The 20302-nt window shown below is 48.9% G+C and overlaps 1 protein-coding gene across 2 annotated transcripts in view; it reads left to right on the top strand.

The window, feature by feature from the left end:
- Window positions 1-20302, top strand: part of LOC146859654 (uncharacterized) — a 481453-nt gene that overhangs the window by 38310 nt on the left and 422841 nt on the right. For both annotated transcript variants that reach the window (XM_085646710.1, XM_085646711.1), the window contains exon 3: window positions 16825-16930. In XM_085646710.1, the coding sequence (XP_085502836.1) occupies window positions 16825-16930 (106 nt within the window). The remainder of the gene's footprint in view (window positions 1-16824; window positions 16931-20302) is intronic.

Genomic DNA, 20302 nt, shown 5'->3' on the forward strand with positions numbered 1-20302 from the left:
TTTGGGGCTTGGAAATAAGTCAGGACAGCCTAACCAGTTTGTCAGTTCCCTTAAATACCTAAACCAGGGGGTATGTTTGGCTCTATCTAGTGCTAGACAATCAGTGATTATTATTTGGTTTAAATTTGTAATGGGACTTGCCCATACTCTCAGCCAGCGCATTAACGGGCCACTGCAATCTGATCTGATATGTAACCCACCCCTAGTTCTTTGTGTATTATATATGCAGCGGTGGAATGCGGAACTGCCAAGACCTTACTTAAGAACTTGTCTTCCTTCGGCTGAATGCCCTTTCCTTCTTTATATCCCCAGTTGTCGCTGCCATAGGTTGCCATGGGGATACATTTTTCCTTCTATATCTTCGTCAGGGCCGCAATGGGTTTAGTCCCTATTTTTTAAAGCAAAATTTAGTGTGGCCCCTGAAGCCCTTGCAAGGGTATTCTTTTTTTGCGTAATTTGTTGGCACCATGACGCACATTCGTCAAAAAGTACCCCCTGGTAAGGGAAAGTTGGAACCTTTGTTAAGTCTATCCCTTTGCAATAAAATTTGGTCTTTTTTTAGACTTTCCGGGGCCTATAGACATAGTGTGCGATTCTTTAAAATTTGTTGATAAGTCTAGAGAATTCATAAAAACGATAAAAGCATCTAAAAGTGATTGGAGACCCCCTGCCGTTTTAGCTAATATGACTGTGTCATCCGCATATAAAAATGTGGGAATCATCTTGTCGCCAAATCTAGGAATATCTTTGCAACTGGCTATTAAAGAATCTCCCAAACTATTTATGTATAGTGTGAATAAGAGAGGAGCCAGGATACAACCTTGGCGTACCCCTCTTTTCACATCCCAGGTGATTGTCCAATCCCCATTACTGTTATATCTGACTGCCGCTGTGTTATTCTTGTGGATAGCATGTAGGAAGTCCACAAGCTCTGGTTCGAGACCCATATCACTTAGGATAGACCACAACTTTGATCTGTTAACACAGTCAAAGGCTTGCGTCAAGTCCATGAATGCCAAATGTGTTGTTCCCTTTTTGACAATGGGGTACTTTCCTTCCACTAAGTGTAAATTTAAGCATTGATCCAAGGTCCCTTTACCAGGCCTAAAGCCATATTGCAGGTTGGAAATAACATTTCTGTCCTCCAGCCATGTCGTTAAGCGATTTAGTACGACTTTTCCCATAATTTTGGCTGCAGAATCTAAAAGTGAGATTGGCCTATAGTAGGCTCATCCCTTGCACCCTTTTTAAGAATAGGAGCGATAACTGCTTTCCCCCAGGATATTGGGAATCCATGTGAACACGCAGCATTAAAAACACTTGTTAAAATGCTATCCCATACATTTGGATCTGCTTTGTATAGATCGTCCGGTACCCCGTCGGGGCCTGGGGCCTTTCCGCCAAGTGTAGTTACGATTGCTTCATAGACCTCCTCTACCCTAAAGTGGAGTGGTGTGCTAGTTTGTCCACCTTTCCTATACTCCTTTGTTTACATCGCTAAAAATATTTCCGAAATGCGATACCCATTTGTCTGCTGGGATTAAACAATCAATGTTAGAGTTAGGAGTTTTGGAGAGGAAGGGGCTGTTAACTATCGACCAGAAGTTCGCGCTATCTTTCAGTATGCTAGCTTGTTGTAGGGCATCCCTGGCCTGTTCTTTTAACTCCTTCTTCCTGTTATGGACTGCTATCTTGTAAGCCTTTCTTTTATCCCTAATTTCTGTTTTGTCTCTAGGGGTATTTTTTAGGGCCTGTATGAGCTCCGTATGGGTTGCTGAGCATGCTCCATTGAACCATTTTACAGCCTTCGGGCATCTGGTCCCACCAGTAATTGTGAATTCAGATTGAATTTGTTTTGTTAATTTCCTGAAGGCTGTTAAGATAGAACTGTCCTGTATATCAGGGTCTAGGCAGGACTCAATTTCAGGGCCGCAAACTGTATACAAATTGGTAAAAAAAACCATCTGGGGCTATCCTTTCCCACTTTAGCCTGCGGGCCTGATCTTTGGTGCTGATATTTGTATTTGTGAAACAGGTAGCAGATTCTCCAACTTCTTAGCAGAAAATAATATAGCAACAGTAAGTGGGTTATGGTCGCTAAAGCTTGACCAAGTGACCAATAAATCCTCGGTAAATAAAACTAGTGGAGCAGACAATAGGATATAGTCAATAGTGCTAGCTCTTCCATTTCCTACTTAAGTGGGTACTGGCGCCATATTATCCACTTGTTGGAGACAGCATAGATTTTGATTTGCTAAAATGCCTTCGAGCAAATTACCTCAAGGTGTGTGCTCAAAATGATTTAATGAAAATATAAATTTCCCCTGGTCCTGGTTTGAGAAACAATTTAAATGACATTGATGAATATTAAAATCCCCTAGAATTATTATTTCAAAATTAACTGGCTTAGCCTCCTCATAACATTCCAAGAAGTCCTTTAAATCTTGTAGGTGTCCCAGCTCATGCCCTCTGGTAAAAGAATTATAAAAATGTATAACACACACGGTGGGGCGATCCTTAAAGGACAATTCTACTGCCAAAACATTCTGAGATTTCCAATCAACCAAACGTGTCTTGCAAGAGAGTTTTAGTGAGAACATTAGCAGTAGACCCCCTCTCGCTCTACCCACGTTTGACGGAATAGCACATTTGTGAAATTAAATGAAACCGTCTAGATAAAAACAATCCTTAACTCCCCAAGTTTCCTGGAGAGCGATGATATGATGCTTTGCGAGAAAGTTTTCCCAGCATGAACTCCCTCTTTTGGCTCTTATTCCCGCTATGTTCCATGAGAGAACCTTATCATACTTGGCCACAGTGGGATTTGGGATCGGCAGAGATTCTGGGATTGTAGTCATTATTTCAGCATGAACCTGAGCCGCTGGTGTTTGTGCGTTTGAGGTCGTGCTAATTGGGGGAATGCCCTGTTCAGTTTTGTCTTCTGGCTCTAGTCAGTCGTTTTCATCCAAGTTTTGGAGACCTGCTAAGGCTTGGAATCTGTTGCCCATTGGTTGATTATTATCTATATTAGTTTTAGCCACAGGCTTCGCTGATTTTCGTGGTATTTGCCATTGCCATTGCATAAAAACCTCCGCGTTGACTTGGGGGGTAAAAGTATTGAAGTGAGACTACTCTTATTTGGGAGTTTGAACTACTCTGGTATGCTCTGCCTATTAGCATCTTGGCTTTCTCTGAGTCCTTGAAATTAACAACTATGCAATCTCCTACACCAATCTTTTTTGTTTGTTGGCCTATCCACCCCACTCTTGTGGCCATAATAATGTCAGATGATATATACTGGCCATTTATTACATTTTTAAAACACCAGTGGGTCACTTTATGTATTAAATCCTGGGCGGTTTCCCTAGTTTCTTGGGAGAGAGAGGGGACCTCCAGTAAAACTGCTACTAACGGGCAGATGCAGGGAGCAAATCAAGGGTGCTTTGGTTCACAGCTTTAGGTATGCCATGATGAGGCTGGTTGTGTGTGGATGAAAATGCCCTCTCAGGATCCAGGGGTCTTCTGACCTGGGCTACCTCGGGGTTCTGGGCTGCAGGTCCTGTTACTTCGGATTTATTTGACTGACTTGATCCACTGGTCCTACCATTAGTTCCTGAAGCATTAAGAACATTTAAACATCGGCAAGGTGGGTCCGGTGGAGTTTGATTCTTATTTTGCAGTGGGATTTCTGCCCCTGCCTCGGTTAGTTTTGGCACAATGGTCGTAGAATAGTTATTGCAATTGGTGATTAAATTGTGGACTAATTCCTCTACTTTTTCTATTTTGTGTGTTATTGGTGCTGGGAGTATCTTTATCATTGATTCAAGCTTTGTAAATAAAGAGTCCAGTAACTGTCCTTGGCTCAAACCAGGTTGTAAAGATGGCTGTGTCCGCATTTGTAACCGTGGGCATTTCCTTATAGACTTATTATAGACAGTTTGTTTTCTCTTCGGTGGTGGTAAGTCTGGGGCCGCTTCAATTCCCTCTAATGATTTATCGGCTAATATGTTAGAAGACATGTTGGACTCGCCAGAAGTAAGTATTTGACTTTGAGGTGCAGAGATTGTTGAGGCTGCTGGGCTTTCTGGAGGGTCCATATTAGCCACGGAGTTCCCTTGTTCTCCCTCCTCCCTGGTAGTGTGGCTCTGAATACATTTTCCAGCCTCTAAAGATAACCTCCGCTCAGTCAAGGCTATCTCCTGGGTAACTGTGTGGGCAGCTTTGGTGAAAAATGAATCAATTTTGCCCACCATGTATCCCCCTGAACACCCCCCTGTGTAGCGGGTATTTTCCTTTTGCCCATTTCAAACGTTAAACTACTAGAGCCCCTGTCTCTGTTTAAAGTCGTTATGGAGAGCTTGAATATTCAGATTAGACACTGTGATAACAAGCTACCTCACTGTGTTGACTGAATTCCGTGTGGGGTCTCACACTCCAAAGCACGCTTTGCTGATTGTGAACTAAAACAGCCAAGGGGTCTGGCCCAGCCCGGCCTCCTCCTCTCGCAGACGGGCGCAGACGGCTTGCCCCGGGCACGCCTGCGTGCGTCCCGCGCTGCGGGAGCCCCTGGAAGTCTTTCAAGGCGCCTCCTGGCGCAGGGCAAACGCTGGCGGCTGTGCAGCAGCGCTGGACGCCGCAGGGGATGCTGGGGAGTGTAGTCCTGCACTCCCCCTGCTCCCGGTCCCGCACTCCGGCCCCCTGTGGACTTCTCCGGTCTCCTCCTGTCACTGGGCCCCTCGTGCGGCAAACAAACAGCAGTAGGGCTTCCTGTAGCGGTCTAGTTGTTAGCGCGTCACGTGACGTGACGCGGGTACGCAGGTTGACGCCAGGATGCGCGCGCGGGAGGAAGCGCGGAGCAGGACGAGAGGGGTGCGTGGCAGCGAGCGGAGAGATAGAGGTGGCCGGCGCTCCTAGGTGTAACTGCTCACTGTTGTGCCAATAAACATAGCGGAAAGATAACACTTGTTCCGAGTGCTCATTAACCAACATTACAGTGGCGACGAGGTCGGGACGGAAACCGGACCGACGGGGGGAAGCGCAGTAGAAGGCTACACTCCACGTGGCCCCACGAGTCGAAGGAAGACACGCTACCAGGCCATCAAGCCCAAACAAAACACCGCACGGGCCGCCTGGAAGGGGGAAGTCACGAGATACGACCCAGCCAACTGCGGAGATCGACCCCAGGCACAGAGCACCCGAGGAGCGTGGCAGTGCCACGGTACAGTAACCAAACCACAAACAGGCCACAGAGACGACGCCGTTCTCAACCAATAAAAGCACACGAGCTGCCCTCGCACGTAATCAAGCACAGAAAGCGCTGCACTGGCTACCAAAGAGGAGGAAGTGGGGCCCAGTGACAAGAGCCCCCAGAGGATCGAGCACACAAGAAACAACGACAACACCCCAGGCAGCCCCCCGAGTAAAGTCACCGTCGAAACAAGCGCCAAGGAAGCAAAGATGAGTACCCCGGCAGGGTATGCGATTGCACCGGTGCAATTCCTAACGAAACCCGGTGAACCAATGATGAAATGGGAGGACTGGAAGGAATACATAGACAATTTCATAGGGGTTTTGGAGGACGAGAACGAAGAGAAATTCACACCCCAGAGGAAAAAACGCATCCTGCTACTAAATCTAGGGCCTGAAGGTCTGAGAATATACAAGAGCCTAGTGCCCACGAAGAGAGAAGACACAGACGATGACGTGTATGCGCACGCGGTGGAGGACCTGGATGAGCGATACCGCCCCACCGTCTGTGTTTCGGTAGACAGATATAATTTCCAGCAAAGGAAACAAAAGGTGGGAGAATCCATCGAAGAATACGTAGCAGCACTGAGGAAGCTAGCAGCCCCGTGCAGGTACGCACTGTGGGAAGACGAATTTATAAAAGATCAAGTGATCATGCACACCACCAGTACAAACGTGCAGGACAAGCTGTGGGCGAGTGGGGACACCACACTCAAGGAAGTAATGGTTATTGTGAAGAGGGCGGAACTCTCGAAGAGGTGCGCCGAGGCTACCAGAAAAGACACAGGCGCCCCAACCATGGTGAACAGGATACAGGAGGGTGATCACCGCAGGGACCAGAAACCCAAGCCTCCCACAACCAAAGGAACCAGCAGATGGCAAGGGAAACAAGCGGACGGTGAGAGCAAGAAAACGTGCTACAGGTGTGGAAGCTGGTCCCACGAAGCCCACGACAGACGTTGCCCGGCCTTCAGAGCCAAATGCATGCACTGCGGTATCATGGGCCACTACGAGAAGGTGTGTCGGAAGAAACAACAGAAAGGAGTGGTGAAATACATGGACCAAAGCGCGGAAGACCCGGAAGACGCCACGGAGGAGGAGGTGGTCACCGTACTGTGCATATATGATCAGGTACTGAGCGTGGATGCCAAGAGATCAACCAAACCGGTCCTGGAAATGTCCGTGGGCGGCATAACCATCGCGGTTGTGGCAGACACCGGATCCCCATTCACCATCGTACAGCGTGCAGTGTGGGTAGAACAATTCCAACCCAAGTTGGGCCCTAGGCTGGAGAAACTAGACATACGACCGGTAACATACAATGGTGATCGCATCCCCATGCTAGGGTACCGACGCCTGTTGTTCGAATTCAGAGGCCGTACGGCGTGGTGCAAGCTGTACGTGGCCGAGAAAGGACCCTCCGTCCTGGGATGGTTGGACCAGGGCGACCTGGGCATAAAACTCGACCCAGGGGGGAAGGAACAGATCCTGCTCACAGACCAGGTGGAATGGCTGGACACAGACAGATGGAAGGAGAACTACCCGAGAGTGTTTGGGGGTGCAGTAGGAAAAATGGAGAAATTTCAACACAAAATAGTGCTGAAGGAAGGAGCCACACCAGTAGCACACAAAGTAAGGAATGTGCCCATTGCAGTAAGGGAAGCTGTCCAGACGGAACTCCAAGACCTGGAGAAGAAGGGCATCATAGAACCCATAACCTGTGCCGAATGGTTGGCGCCTTTGGTGGTCGTGATGAAACCCAACGGGAAGGTCAGGCTTTGCGTAGACTTGAGAGAACTCAATAAGAACATAGTGGTGGAGAAATTTCCCCTTCCCAAGATAGAGGAGATGCTGGCACGAACCAGAGGAGTCCAGTGGTACTCCACCATCGACCTTACATCGGCTTACCACCAGGTAGCCCTACACCCGGACAGCAAAAGTCTCACATCGTTCATTACCCCGTTTGGGTGCTACAGATTCTGTCGCATGCCGTTCGGGCTGGCCTCGGCGGCGGCCGTTTTCCAGAAGATGATGCACCAGCTGTTCAGAGACTGCAAGGACGTGCAGTACTTCCAGGACGATATACTGGTGATGGGCAGAGATAGGAGGGACCATGACCGGACTCTGGAAAAGGTGTTACGGACGCTGGAAGCTAAAGGTCTCACGGCGGAATGGTCGAAATGCCGGTTGGGAATGCAATCGGTGACCTATTTAGGCCACGAAATAGGGCAACAAGGGGTCACCCCCAAGATGGAAAACGTGAAGGCCATCGTTGAAGCTCCGGCCCCCAAGAACAAGGAGGAGGTCAGGTCCTTCCTGGGGATGGCGGAGTACTACAGTAAATTCGTGGTACAATTCGCATCCAAGACCTATAACTTGAGGAGGCTAACCAGAGAAAGCACGGTGTTCCAATGGACACCGGAAGCCCAGGCGGAATTTGAAGTCATCAAAAAAGGGATCCTAGAAGCGATGCCTCTCAAGGGTTATGACCCGCAAGGCGCCACCATACTCATCACGGACGCCAGCGACAAGGGGTTGGGCGCTGTACTCATGCAAGACCGAGGAAGTGGAGAAGTGGAGACGATAAGCTTCGCCTCCAGAGCACTGACGGAGACAGAAGGCAAGTACAGCGTCATTGAGAAGGAGATGTTAGCGGTAGTGTGGGCCATGACGAGATTCCGGCAATTCCTATGGGGTACCCGATTCCTGCTCAAAACGGACCACAAGCCGTTAGTGAAGGTTCTGACGTCGTGTGGACACGCCAGCGCCACACCCAGGATATCGAAAATGTCCCTAAAATTGTTGGACTACAGATATGATGTAGAGTACATCCCGGGAAACAAGAACCGAGTGGCAGACTACCTGAGCCGAGCGGCGGCCATGGAGCCGGGAGAAGAAGACCCCGCGGACAGAGGAGAGATGGTGGCTCTCATTGAGGATCAAGAGAAGATCATCAGCAGACAGGAGTGGACAGCCGCGTATGACGAAGATGCGGACATGATGGAGATAAAAGCCCACATCACCCAAGGGTGGCCTGACAAGAAAAAGGTGAAACCCAACCTCAAACCTTTTTATGAAGTGAGAGAAGAATTGACCGTGGGAGATGAGGGCATATTCATATACCGGGGAGACAGAGTAATCCCCCCCACGAATCTCATCAACAAACTACTGGACCTATTGCATGAAGGCCACCTGGGTATTGGGAAACTCAAAGCTAGATCGAAACAGAATTACTGGTGGCCAGGCATGGACATGAGAGCAGAGAGACATGTCAGGGAGTGCCCCCAATGCCAAGGGGCGGACAAAACGTTGAGGCCATTACGCCCGGCTCTGGGGAAATTCGACACGCCCGCCAACCCATGGGAAGAGTTGTCCATAGACATTTTAGGGCCGGTGCTGGATGACCAGAGCGTACAAAAATATGTGTGTGTCCTCATCGACCGTTATTCCAAGTGGCCAGAGATAAAAGTGAGCGAAACGATGGACACGGAGAACATCCTGGAGTTCCTATCGGAAACATTCACCCGAGAGGGAATTCCCAAGTCCATCTTAAGCGACAACGGGCCACAATTCACATCAGAAAAATGGAAACAGTTCATGGGGAGGAACGGCATCGAGGTAAAGCACACGGCCATATACCATCCGGCAGGTAACGGTCTGGTGGAACGATTTAACAGAGTGGTGATGGGGGCCATTCAAGCAGCCATCACCTGCAACAAAGACTGGAAGAAGGCGGTGGAGAATATGGTATGGGCCTACAGGATAACGCCCACAAGCACAGGGTACAGCCCGTTCCAAATATTGAGAGGACGTGAACCTTTCACGCACGACAACAGAATCTGGAAGGAGAAGGTAGTGACCAGTGAATGGTCTCCGGCAGTCGTGAGAGCAAATATGGAGAGGGCTCAAGCCATCTACACCAACAACTACAACAAGAGGAGGAGTGTGAAGGACACTCGGTTAGTGAGAGGAGAATGGGTGAGAGTAAAGTTGGCTACCCTACAAAGGAAAGGAGACAGCAAGTACAGCAAGCCCATGCAGGTCAAGGAAGTGTATGACAGAGCGGCTCTGCTCAGCGACGGGAACGTGTGGTCGCAGGACCGCATGGCCCGGTGCAACAAAATATTGAGATGGGAACAGTGGGAGACGGAAGGCGAAGGCACGGGAGACGCGGATGGAGAGAATAAGGCGAGCGGAAGTGAAGAAAGGGAAGAAGCAGGTACAGGAGAGGAGCAAGGAGGAGAGCAAGGGGGTGAGACCCCAGTGGCAGAGATGGACAGGCTGGGAGGTAATCGGAACAGTGGGGGAGCGATGGCCGAAGGGACAGAACGTGAGGAAACACAGAGCCAAGGGGCTCGAGGGTCAAGCGGTAAGGTGACCAGGAGCGGAAGACAAGTAGTAAGGCCTTCCAGGTTCCAAGACTTTGAACTGGACTGCGAACTGTAAGTGACTTATTGTTGGGTCGGTAAAAGGGGGAGATATGTAGCGGTCTAGTTGTTAGCGCGTCACGTGACGTGACGCGGGTACGCAGGTTGACGCCAGGATGCGCGCGCGGGAGGAAGCGCGGAGCAGGACGAGAGGGGTGCGTGGCAGCGAGCGGAGAGATAGAGGTGGCCGGCGCTCCTAGGTGTAACTGCTCACTGTTGTGCCAATAAACATAGCGGAAAGATAACACTTGTTCCGAGTGCTCATTCACCAACATTACACTTCCCCTGTACTTTCTCATTCTGTTTGACTCGATGTCCATTTTCCACTGTTTTTGATATTTTCCCGTTTGTCAGTGTGCTCTGCTAATTTGAGACCCCTTGTTGTACCCCCACCCTTGGCTCTACTATGGTACTTCCTTACTGTGTTATTTATACCTGATAGCAGAGGCGCATACAAAAAATCAAAGTTGTGTGTTACATGAGCGCCAATGTCTGGCCGACGAGGTCTTCTGACCTGATTAATAGCCCTGGTGCTTACTGACAGAGATGCCGAGATCTGTTTACGTTTTTAGCTTAAGGTCGATTCTCTTTGGAAACGGACGGGGTGGGATGGAAAAGTGAAAGAAGGCGGAAGGAAGGAGTAAATATACATAGCTTGAAAAATGATACACGCTCATGTGACATCTATCCGGATTCTTTGATCTGCTGGAGAATCCTACAGCTTTAGGCAGTTTTTTTGGAAACTGCACTAAAAACAGTCCAGTTTTGCCACCTGCTTTTATCACGGTAACTTGAAGGGGGGACACCACCCTCCTGCTGTACTCGCGAGGAGGACTTGACTCGCATGGTGTGCCAGAGGCAAAGTTTCATGCACGCCTGCTCACCACTGCTTGTACAATCTGTGCTTTTTGTCTTGATATTCTTATGGAGGAGACATCCCTCAACCCTGCTGGGGGGGGGGTCATGTTGAGGTGATAAATCCAGATTGTGCTGTAATCCCTTCCCCTTCCTGCGGACTGTAACGTGCTTAACTTTTGATGAACCTCTTTAAAATAGTTGTGCATTAAAAGGAATCACATGGTCTTATATTTAGAAATGTTCTTAGGGATGGCATCTTTTGTCCCTGAAGAACCCTGGGGAGGTTTGGACATGCCTTCTTTGCCTGGTGCCATCAGAGTTCTGGTTCCAAGTGTCCAATATTTAATTTTTTGTTCTAATTTTCTGGCTCCTCAGACTAGCAGAAAGGGCCGGTGAAGTGATCGCCCATAGATAGCGTGAATAAACCAGAAGCTATTTAATAAAACTGAAAGAGGGTCTGTGAGATGGTGAACAAGAGTCTGCACCAGGCGTCATGTGTCTTGAGGAAGAAATACCCTGGGCAATACTGGGCGGGTGCCATGATGCTAAAGGCCACACCCACTTCTGTACTGCAGCACCAGCATTTCCAGGCAGCGCCACAAGTAAAACTCTGCAAAACTCCATCAAGCTGCTAAGTTGGCCACCGTTACAAGACTGTTTAGGAAGAAAATGAGCCCCCTTAATTGTGGGTACGGTCAGGATTTATGTGCCATTAATCTTGTTCCTGTAGGATTTCTTTTTATCATTATATGTTTTTAAAACATCTCAGCCTTTGAGAATTTCCCGAAGCTTGCCACATTTTCAGAATAAACATCACTCTGTTTATTTAGATGCACTTTTGTAACTGTGCACAGCCCTAGCAATAGTAAAGTGAAAACAGCTGGGGTTGAAGGGAATGTAAAACCATCAAGGAAAACTAAACTATGCCCCCAAAGGTATTGTGCTTAGGTTCATCTGTGCAATCAGTGGCTGTGTATTATTTGTGTGTGCTGTAGCACACAGGGACTTGGTTGTCATTCTTGGAAACCTCAGCTGTCCTGATATCCATGGGTACGGCTTCGAAGGATCTTTTGTGGGCACAAGACAGTTTTGAGGCTGGTGGTGGCATCTAAGGCTTGGACAAGGAGGCGGGTAAGATGTGTTGAGGAGCAAGTGGTAGTTTGGAAGTTGTGTTGAGGAAAAGTGTTAAAGGTGGCCAACACCAGGCACGATAGGTATAGGCAAGACATCGACCATTGGAATAAGTCATTATCCCATTTGGACATAACGGCTACCTCAGTACTATATTTAGAGTGTAAGCTCCAGGTTGTCATGGAACTCTAATTCTGGGGATAAGTCACTGCTAGTTTTCCAGGATTGCAGAGGTGCAGTAGTGGCCGGTAGCAATGATTTTTTCAAACAGGGTGTTAGAAATGGGATTTCTGGTTGGCTAAGGCTTGCGCCAAAGCCAGGCAGAAACCACCACTCTAGTCAGGGCTGGGGAGTTACACGCCAAAGATAACCGCTGCTCACCCTCTTGGTAGCTTGGCACGAGCAGTCAGGCTTATCCCGAGGCAATTTGTAAAGCGTTTGCGCACGCACACAGCAACAACCTCCCAGGCACACTACAAAAGGAACTCCACACAAGATTACGTCAAAAATAGCCTTTTTATGATCATAAAACACATTAGGTGGTAATCATACAATATACACTGTGCCACCTGGCACTGTGTAATATTTACAGGGGATTATATACACATGGCAGGGCCACTTGGGCCTCTGTCAGAACCATCACTTAGTAAAGATAGTAAATGTAGACATATATTAGACGTAGAACTCAACCAGTAATTACTGGCAAACACTGTACTCAGCATCATCCTGTAACACAAACCATATTATGCACAGTATCACATTTAGGCGAGAAATACATTCTGTGCCAACCTCACCAACAGAAACATATTATGCAATCATCTCATAAGTCTAAACGCATTAGACCATAACCTCCTAAGCATAACTCACATTAGGGGTATACCTCACAGTAGGGAATAATCTAACTAGCATAAATCACATTATGCAAATAACCTCATACCTACACCATATTTAGAGGCATATATCACAGTATAGAATAACTCAAACATAAACACAGTATGCACAACCTCATAATCATAAAACCACATTAGAGGCATAAATCAGGGTGCGTAAATCATACTATATAAATCACATTTCCTAGCACCACATAAATCACATTAGGGCCTGGCGCCCAAAAAACCTAACAGTCCCCCTAGCCAACTGGCCTTCTCAAAGGGGCTCAAATGCCCTATGTCCGAAAGTCAGTGCAGCTGCCAATGCAGCAATATCACAAAGTGCGCCATTGCGCAGACCTAAACGGTGCAGCTGACGCTAATTGCCGTGCAGCTGTGAAAGTACTGGGGCAGAGGAGTGCATCTCACTCCTGTCTCCCTAAGAATGCCCCCTAAGAACTGTGGCCTAAATGTTGCAGCTGACGTAACTTGCAGTGCAGCTGTGAGTAAAAAATAAAGGCCGGGCACTCACTGTACCTTCTGAATAAATGTGCGCATCATGTTGCAGTTGCCCGCGCTGGTGCGGTCCAGCTGTGAATCAATAATAGGCCCTGGCACAACTGTGCCCTCTGGGCCTCACTGGGGCTCTGGAAACAAACATGCCCCAAGTTGTAGCTGCCCTCTGGCAAGCAGGGCAGATGGAGATATGGCCAACTGGGGAGATCAATGGCCCTCTACTCCAATGTGTCCCCCTCGTTGGAGCCACACGGGCTCTCAAAACAAAACATGCCCAACAACGTGGGCACCGGCACGGTGCCTGGGGAAGCAACAATGGGGGTAGGCACCGATAGCATGCCTCGACATACCCCCCTCCCCCCAGATCCACTACCGGACTCTGCGCGTCTCCCTCGCGGGGGAGGCTTCGTCCGGTCCACAGCTTCTCCTGCACGCGGGGCAAAGGCAGGCTCCTTCTCCTTCCCGCTGTGGAGACTTCAACACGGGGAGCCCTTGAGGCTCCGGTCAGGCCTCTCCGCCCGGCGCTCTTCTCAGTACCGGCAACACTTCTCTCATGCGGCGGGGGCAGGCACCAGCAATGTGCCTCAAACCCCCTCCGCCTCAAGCTCCACGGGCTGCTCTTCCCTTGGTACTGGGACTCCCAACTGCTCACGGGAGCCCAGCTAGGCATTCTCTGTCTCCCGGGCCTCGGCATGGAGCCTGCATGGGTCCGGTCGAACTCCTTCCGGCTGTGGGCCACGCCCACAGTCAGGCGCGGGCCGGACTTCTGCTCCTGCCGGTCTCGACGTTTTTCGACGGCAGCTCTCCTGCTGGCAATGTGGGGTGTGATCCCGCGGTAAAAATAAAGGCATAAGCGGGGTGGGCATCCGCCATTGAAGCAATAATAAAGCGGAGTGGGCTCCCGCCATTTGAATCAAAGTATAAGCGGGGTTTCACCTGCATCTAAGGCATTATGGGGGAATCCCTACGCTGGGGATTCCCTCGTACCGGGGCTGCAGCTTCAGCGCTGCGCTGCCCACGCTTTTCTGCTCCTCCTCAGGGAAAAATCAGGAGAAACACATAGCGTTCACAGGGCGCTAAAGGCAGAAGAAGGTACTTAAGGTCCACAAGCAAAAAGTTCCTTTAGGGATCAAGGGGCAATGCAGGGCCCAAGGAGGCAAGCCCTCATGGCAGCCCCCCCTGGCCCCAGCAGCAGCACGCCCCGGCAGGATTCAGGAACCAAGATTGAACAACATCATGGGGCCACAGCCCCTATACTTATACCCAGAATTCCTTTGTCTGTAGTGCAGGGCATGGGGGAACCAGATGCAACTGGTTCAGGGGGAAATTGGAGCACTTTGGTTTGCCAAGCTCCTCTTCCCCTTTGTCAGGTGGGGGCTAGGTGATCAGACACACCACAGGGGGCGGACCCAGCATTGTACACGCTGGGCACAGGCCTATTCAGGGTTAGGGGATTACTCCTCCCTCTACTCCCAGCCCAGGTGTCCCATTCAGCCTAGCGCTGACTCACCCTGCCCCTCCTGGAGCCACACACACCTCCCAGCCCCTGTCACTCACAAGCCAGACATGCAATTCACATCAGGAAGGCAGACACATAGCACACAGAAATGGTAGCTTCTAAAAGTGGCATTTCTAAAATAACCACAATAAATCTGCGCACACCATTGCGCAGCATTTATTCACACAATTTCAGACATACCAGACTTGACCACACAGCTCCTCTCATAACAGGAATTACCATTGACACACACTGATCAGGGAATCCCCAATGCGTTCCTATGGGAGGGCTGGCCAACCTTACAAATGTAACAGAGAGCGCACACACTTTACACTGGACCACAGTGCTAAAGTGCCCAGAGGCCTAAAACCACCAATACCATGTCAGAGAAAAGGCAAAAAGTTTAGGGTTGAACCTGCCAAAAAGGGCCAAGTCCAACACAGGGTATTGTATTTGTGTGGTGGTTCCTTATAAAGAGGTATGGTTTCTCCATGCCTGAAGCAGTTGTCGACAAAGAGGAGTTGATGATGTGTGTTATCAGCAGTGCGGGCATGTTAAGCCATTCTTTGGCTATGAGCACTAATATTGTGTTGTTTACAGCGTGACCATGAGTAGAGAAGGGACTGAAAGTGGATCAAGACATTAGCCATTTACAAGAAGACAATTTTGAGGACATAGCCACATTGTTGTAAGAAAGGGATGAAGAGGAAGGGTGTGGTCAGTGGAGGAGGGATGTTATAGGCTGGAGGGATATATTGGTTTCTTAACATTGCTTTATATGTTGGACATGAAGGCACAGACTTTCTCTTCTGGTAGTGAGAAATAATCTTCCAGAGCTGCCGTGAGTTGTCGTGGGAGTGAGGATGATCATGTGGTTCTTGTTAACAGAGCGGTTCCATCTTGGGGCTTTAGGGTGAACGAAGAGGGCTTGGTGGTGTGTTCGAAACTAGAATGGAGGGAGCCATCTTTGTAAACACCAGAGATTAATATCACCATGGCACACTGAGGTGAGAATTGTAGGGTGGGATGTTGTGGCCAAGGAAAGAGAGTGGGTGATTTGAATCCTCAAAGTAGTGCCTGAATTTGGAGTTGTGGCCGGCTTTACCTGTATGACTTTAGGCTGGAGTCAGAGGGTTCGCTGTTCAGTGGGTAAAGCCGTGGTTGGACCAGGTGCGGTGGATAGTCTCGGTGTATGAGGTGGAAATGTCTGTACAGTGGAGAAGATCCAGGCAGGCTCCTTCAAGAGGGGCACAGGCATAAACAGAAGAAAAAAGCTTCTGGGCTGTGGCCGTTGGGAGGAGGTATCTGGTAAATCCATCCAGATTTTGAAATCTCCAGAGTATGGTCATCTGTAATTCCCTTGGTTACAAGGCAGTGGCCAGTGAAATGCTCCTTGGGCACCAGCAAAACTAGCGATTTTAAGAAGGATTGTGATAGCAGCAGAGGAGAAGGTAGAGATGTTAAGGGTGAGAGGTAATTCATTCAAAATGGGGGAGGTTTTTATGAAAGTACAAACACATTACAGGTCGCTTCGGCTGAATATGAGTACAACGCAGTCTTCACATATAGCTAACGTCTGGTGAACTGAGTAGGGCACAGGTTACATTCGAGCATTGTTCTTCATGTACTTCTTTCTATAGAACCAAATAAAACAAATGTACGCCATCAAATACCCACTCCCCCCCAGTTCCATCGATGTACTCCAAGGCACTGAGCAGTTAGCACACCAGGCTGGCAAGCGACTACCAGAGGCACTCCATCTCTATTATGGAAGGCAGGGGTCAGCAAAGGTCCCTCACGTAGTGTGTCGCCTCCCAATCAGCCAGCAGGTAGAACATTTTACTGCGCGCATCTACAGGTCCATAGTCATGGGTTCATCATGGTGGGTGCATGTGCTCCTTGAACTTCTCCGGTAACATTTCCCAGGCCTGTGCAATAAAATACTCCCGAAGAGCCGCCCACTCTTCCATAAGAGCATGCCTTCCGCCCGGCTCCGCCAGACGACTGCTCGTGCCCAGGTGGGAGCTGATGGCCAATGGGGGAGGAGAAAGATGAAATGTGGGCCTGGTGTGTGTGGGCAGCAGTGAAGGATTTGATCTTCTGTCTGGAGATCATGTGTTAGTAGAGGGGGTACAGGTCAAGCAGGGAATGGGAGCAGTCCGGAGGTATACTTCTTCTGTGTCTTGTTATTATTATGATGATGAGTTCTATTATTATTAGGGTTATTAGTATTAATAGTATTTCCACCATTAATCTTATTCCTGTGCTTTTCCTGCAGAGATGCCAGGTTCTGGAGCAGCTGCTGCTGCGCACCGATCACCCCCACATTCAACAGCTCTGGACCGATCTCCAGCCCAATCTGCACAGGGATTTCATGTATGCAGGTGAGTGCTGCGTGCAGGCGAGGTGTGTGTAAACAAGATGGCGGCGCAGCAATGAACGTGGTGCTTGTGAATGCGGGGGCGTGAGGAACAGGAAGCAGACCTTGTCAGTCTTGTCTCAACCTGTAGGAAAGATGAACATAGGAAGCAGAGTCAGAGGTAGTGATCAGCCAGTGGAGAGGGAGAAGCCAAGCGAGGCGGAGGAGCAGCAGCCAATCAGGATGGAAGAGCAGTGAGTGGAGAGGGAAGGGCCAAGGACATTCAACCAAGCCTGACGGAGACTCGGCTCAATGAGTCCTCCAATCCCACATTAGCAACGGCCGTCCCTAATGGGTATGAAATCCTTAGAAGAGACCCTTCTATAGGTAAAGGAGGGGGGCATGGCAATCATTTTTAAACTGGAATTGGACTGCGTCCCCATCACTCTGGGCGAGCTTGATGGAGCAGTATGTCTACCAGAAGCCCTGATTTATAGGCCGCCTGGCTCAGTGGGGGCCTTCCTGAAGTCCCTAAACCACATTCTGGCACCCTGGTCTCTTAGAAATTCTCACTTCCTAGTTCTGGGTGACCTGAACCTCCATATGGACAAGCCTCTGGAGGCCCATGTGATTTCTCTTATGGACACTCCATCTGCTCTTAGCCTAACCTCATATGTCCTCAAACAGACCCAAAGGGCAACACACTTAAAGTAGATCACCCTCTACCACTAACTTGGTCTGATCACTATTTACTGAGTTTTAACTGGCCCATATCCCCAGAAAGAAGACAGACTCAACCCATAGGCACTGGAATAGTGTCCAAAACTTTCCATAGAATTTCCCCTACCGATTTGGGCAACGCCCTTGAATCTTCTATTCCCTCACTCTCGCGAAATCCGGATGCGGACACCTCCCAGTTAGATGCTTGAATCTCTCAGAGTACAAATGAGCCAGCTCCCACTGTGGCATGACACTCTCATAAACTGAAGCAATAAGCCATCTGGTTTAATGAGATCCTAAAGACAAGTTTAAAAGCACGTAAGCGACAACAAATCCAAGGAGATTTTAAAAATTGTTAAATATTTTCTGAGGCCACCACCAGACATCTTTTACCTTCGGCGAAATGGACCAACCAGTTGGCAGAGTTCTTTCATGATAAAATACAAACTATACAAAGGTCTCCGGCAACTATGTCCCAAGGCGATATTCACGCCATGATGTTGCGTGGCCCAAAAAGGATCAATGGCGTAGCCCCCATGCTTCTTCACGTACCTCCTATGTCACCAGAGGAGTCCCTATCTGCCATCAGTCTTCTGAAGTTGGGCTCCCCTGCCGATCCCTGCCCAGCTCAGCTTTTGGCCAAGGTGGCTCCGGCAATTAATTTAGTGGTCAATTAAGTTTGAAATGCTTCTCTAACCTCTGGAACAATGCCCTCTGGAAGCATGCCAAAGTACTTCCGCTAATCAAGAAGCCATCAGCTGATCATAAAGTCCTAGCCCACAACTGACCTATTTCTCTACTTCCAGCCTTTTCTAAAGTGCCTGAAAACAAGTAAATTCTGTCATCTCAGGCTACCGTGAACACAACAATCTGCTGCATTCCAGAGAGTTTGCTGAAGCACAGAAACAACGCTGCATGAGGTTACTGAGCACATTAAAGAGACGTTGTATCATGGGGGACGGGCCGTCTTGTTTATGCTTGCCCTCTTGGCGTCCTTTGATACCATTCCCCACGGCAGACTTTTGAAGAGGCTACAGAGCATCGGAATTGGCGGCATGACTCTAAAGTGGCTGACCTCATTCCTGGATAATAGAAGCCAGGAAGTCTGGATTCCTCCGTATATTTCTTCCATTCAGAGTCTGAAGTTGGGCATCCCTCAGGGCACAGCTTTGAGCCCTACATTCTTTAATGTGTACCGGACTCCGCTCGCAGATTTGGCCGAAGCATGCGAAGCCAAAGTAGTATCCTACATGGACGACACTCAGCTTCCCTTTATGTGTGAGAAAGGCGCAGACATCGAGGGTCAAAACATCAGAGCATGCCTCTCCAAGGGTTTTAATTGGTTGGCCATAAACTAACTTAAATGAAATCCTGACAAATCGGAGATTGTTTTTTTTTTGGAACCTTCTTCTGCGGTCTTAAAGTCATGGTGGCCCCAAGATACGCCTCCTGTGGCCACTCTTCAAAATTCGGTAAAAGATCTGGGTACTCAAATTGATAATGCTCCATCTATGAAACCCCACATTCAAGCTGTGGTAGGCAACTGTTTTGGGCTGCTATGAGCCATGAGAAAATGTCTACCTCTTCTGTCAATTGAAACTAAGAAAACAGTGATCCAGGCCCTAATTACTTCCAGACTTGACTAAGGAAATGTCCTATACTTGGGTCTGCCTGACTATTTTCTGAATTGCTTGCAAGTGGTTCAAAATGCAGCAGCTAGACTAATCCTAAAATCTGGCTCCTCGAACTCACATGTCCTCATATCTCAGGGCCCTGCATTGGCTACCGGTGAAAAAAAGGATTACATTCAAGGCACTGGTTTTGGTACATGAAGCCCTACCTGATAATGACGCTATCTACATCAGGAAGAGAATGTCGCTCTACACCCCTTTTAGGACTCTGCGGTCATCCTCCAGCCATCTGGCTTCCATTCCCAAGGTCCGTAGGGTTAAAGCTGGAGGTAGATCTTTCGTGTACCTGTGTGCCCAAGCCTGGAATCAACTCCCACTGGCTCTTTGACCACGGTGGAATTGTCCTATTTCAGGAAGCAACTAAAAAACCTGGCTATTCTGCACCTAAAGTGTTCCGAGCTGTTAAGTGCGGAGATGACCTGCTCAGGCCGGGACACTCCACGGAGTAGCAGCGTGCTCGGCAAATGCTGTTTCAATTCAATTCAAGCGGGGGTGGGGTCATCCAGCGGGGAAGGCGCAGCAGCCAATATAGATAGAAGATCATCCAGTGGAGAGGGAAGAGGGCAGCGGGGGTGGAGGGCATCCAGTGGACACGAAGGAGCAGCCAGTCAATATGGAAGAGCAACCAATTGAGAGCGAGGAGCCTAATGTGGGGAAGGAGCATCCAGGAGAAGAGGAGGAGCCTATCAATCGAGATCAAAGAGCAGCCAATGGTGAAGAAGGAGCCTAGCAAGGGGGAGGGGCATCCTGCAGAGAAGGAGGATCAGCCAATCGAGTTGGAAGAGCAGCCAGTGGAGAGGGAGGAACCAGTAGAGAGAGAGAGGCCAGTGGAGAGCTTGTTAACATTATATAAAGTCTTTATGATCGAATACCATTGGTTTTACCTAATAGAATATCAAAAGTAACATTTTTAATATCACATTGTGCTGATAGCAAAAGGGAAGGCAATTCAGAAATGTTCTTTGCATCATGGGATCCACCTTGGA

This window comes from Triturus cristatus, chromosome 3_1, assembly GCF_964204655.1.
Source record: "Triturus cristatus chromosome 3_1, aTriCri1.1, whole genome shotgun sequence".
In the NCBI taxonomy this organism is placed as follows: Eukaryota; Metazoa; Chordata; class Amphibia; order Caudata; family Salamandridae; genus Triturus; species Triturus cristatus.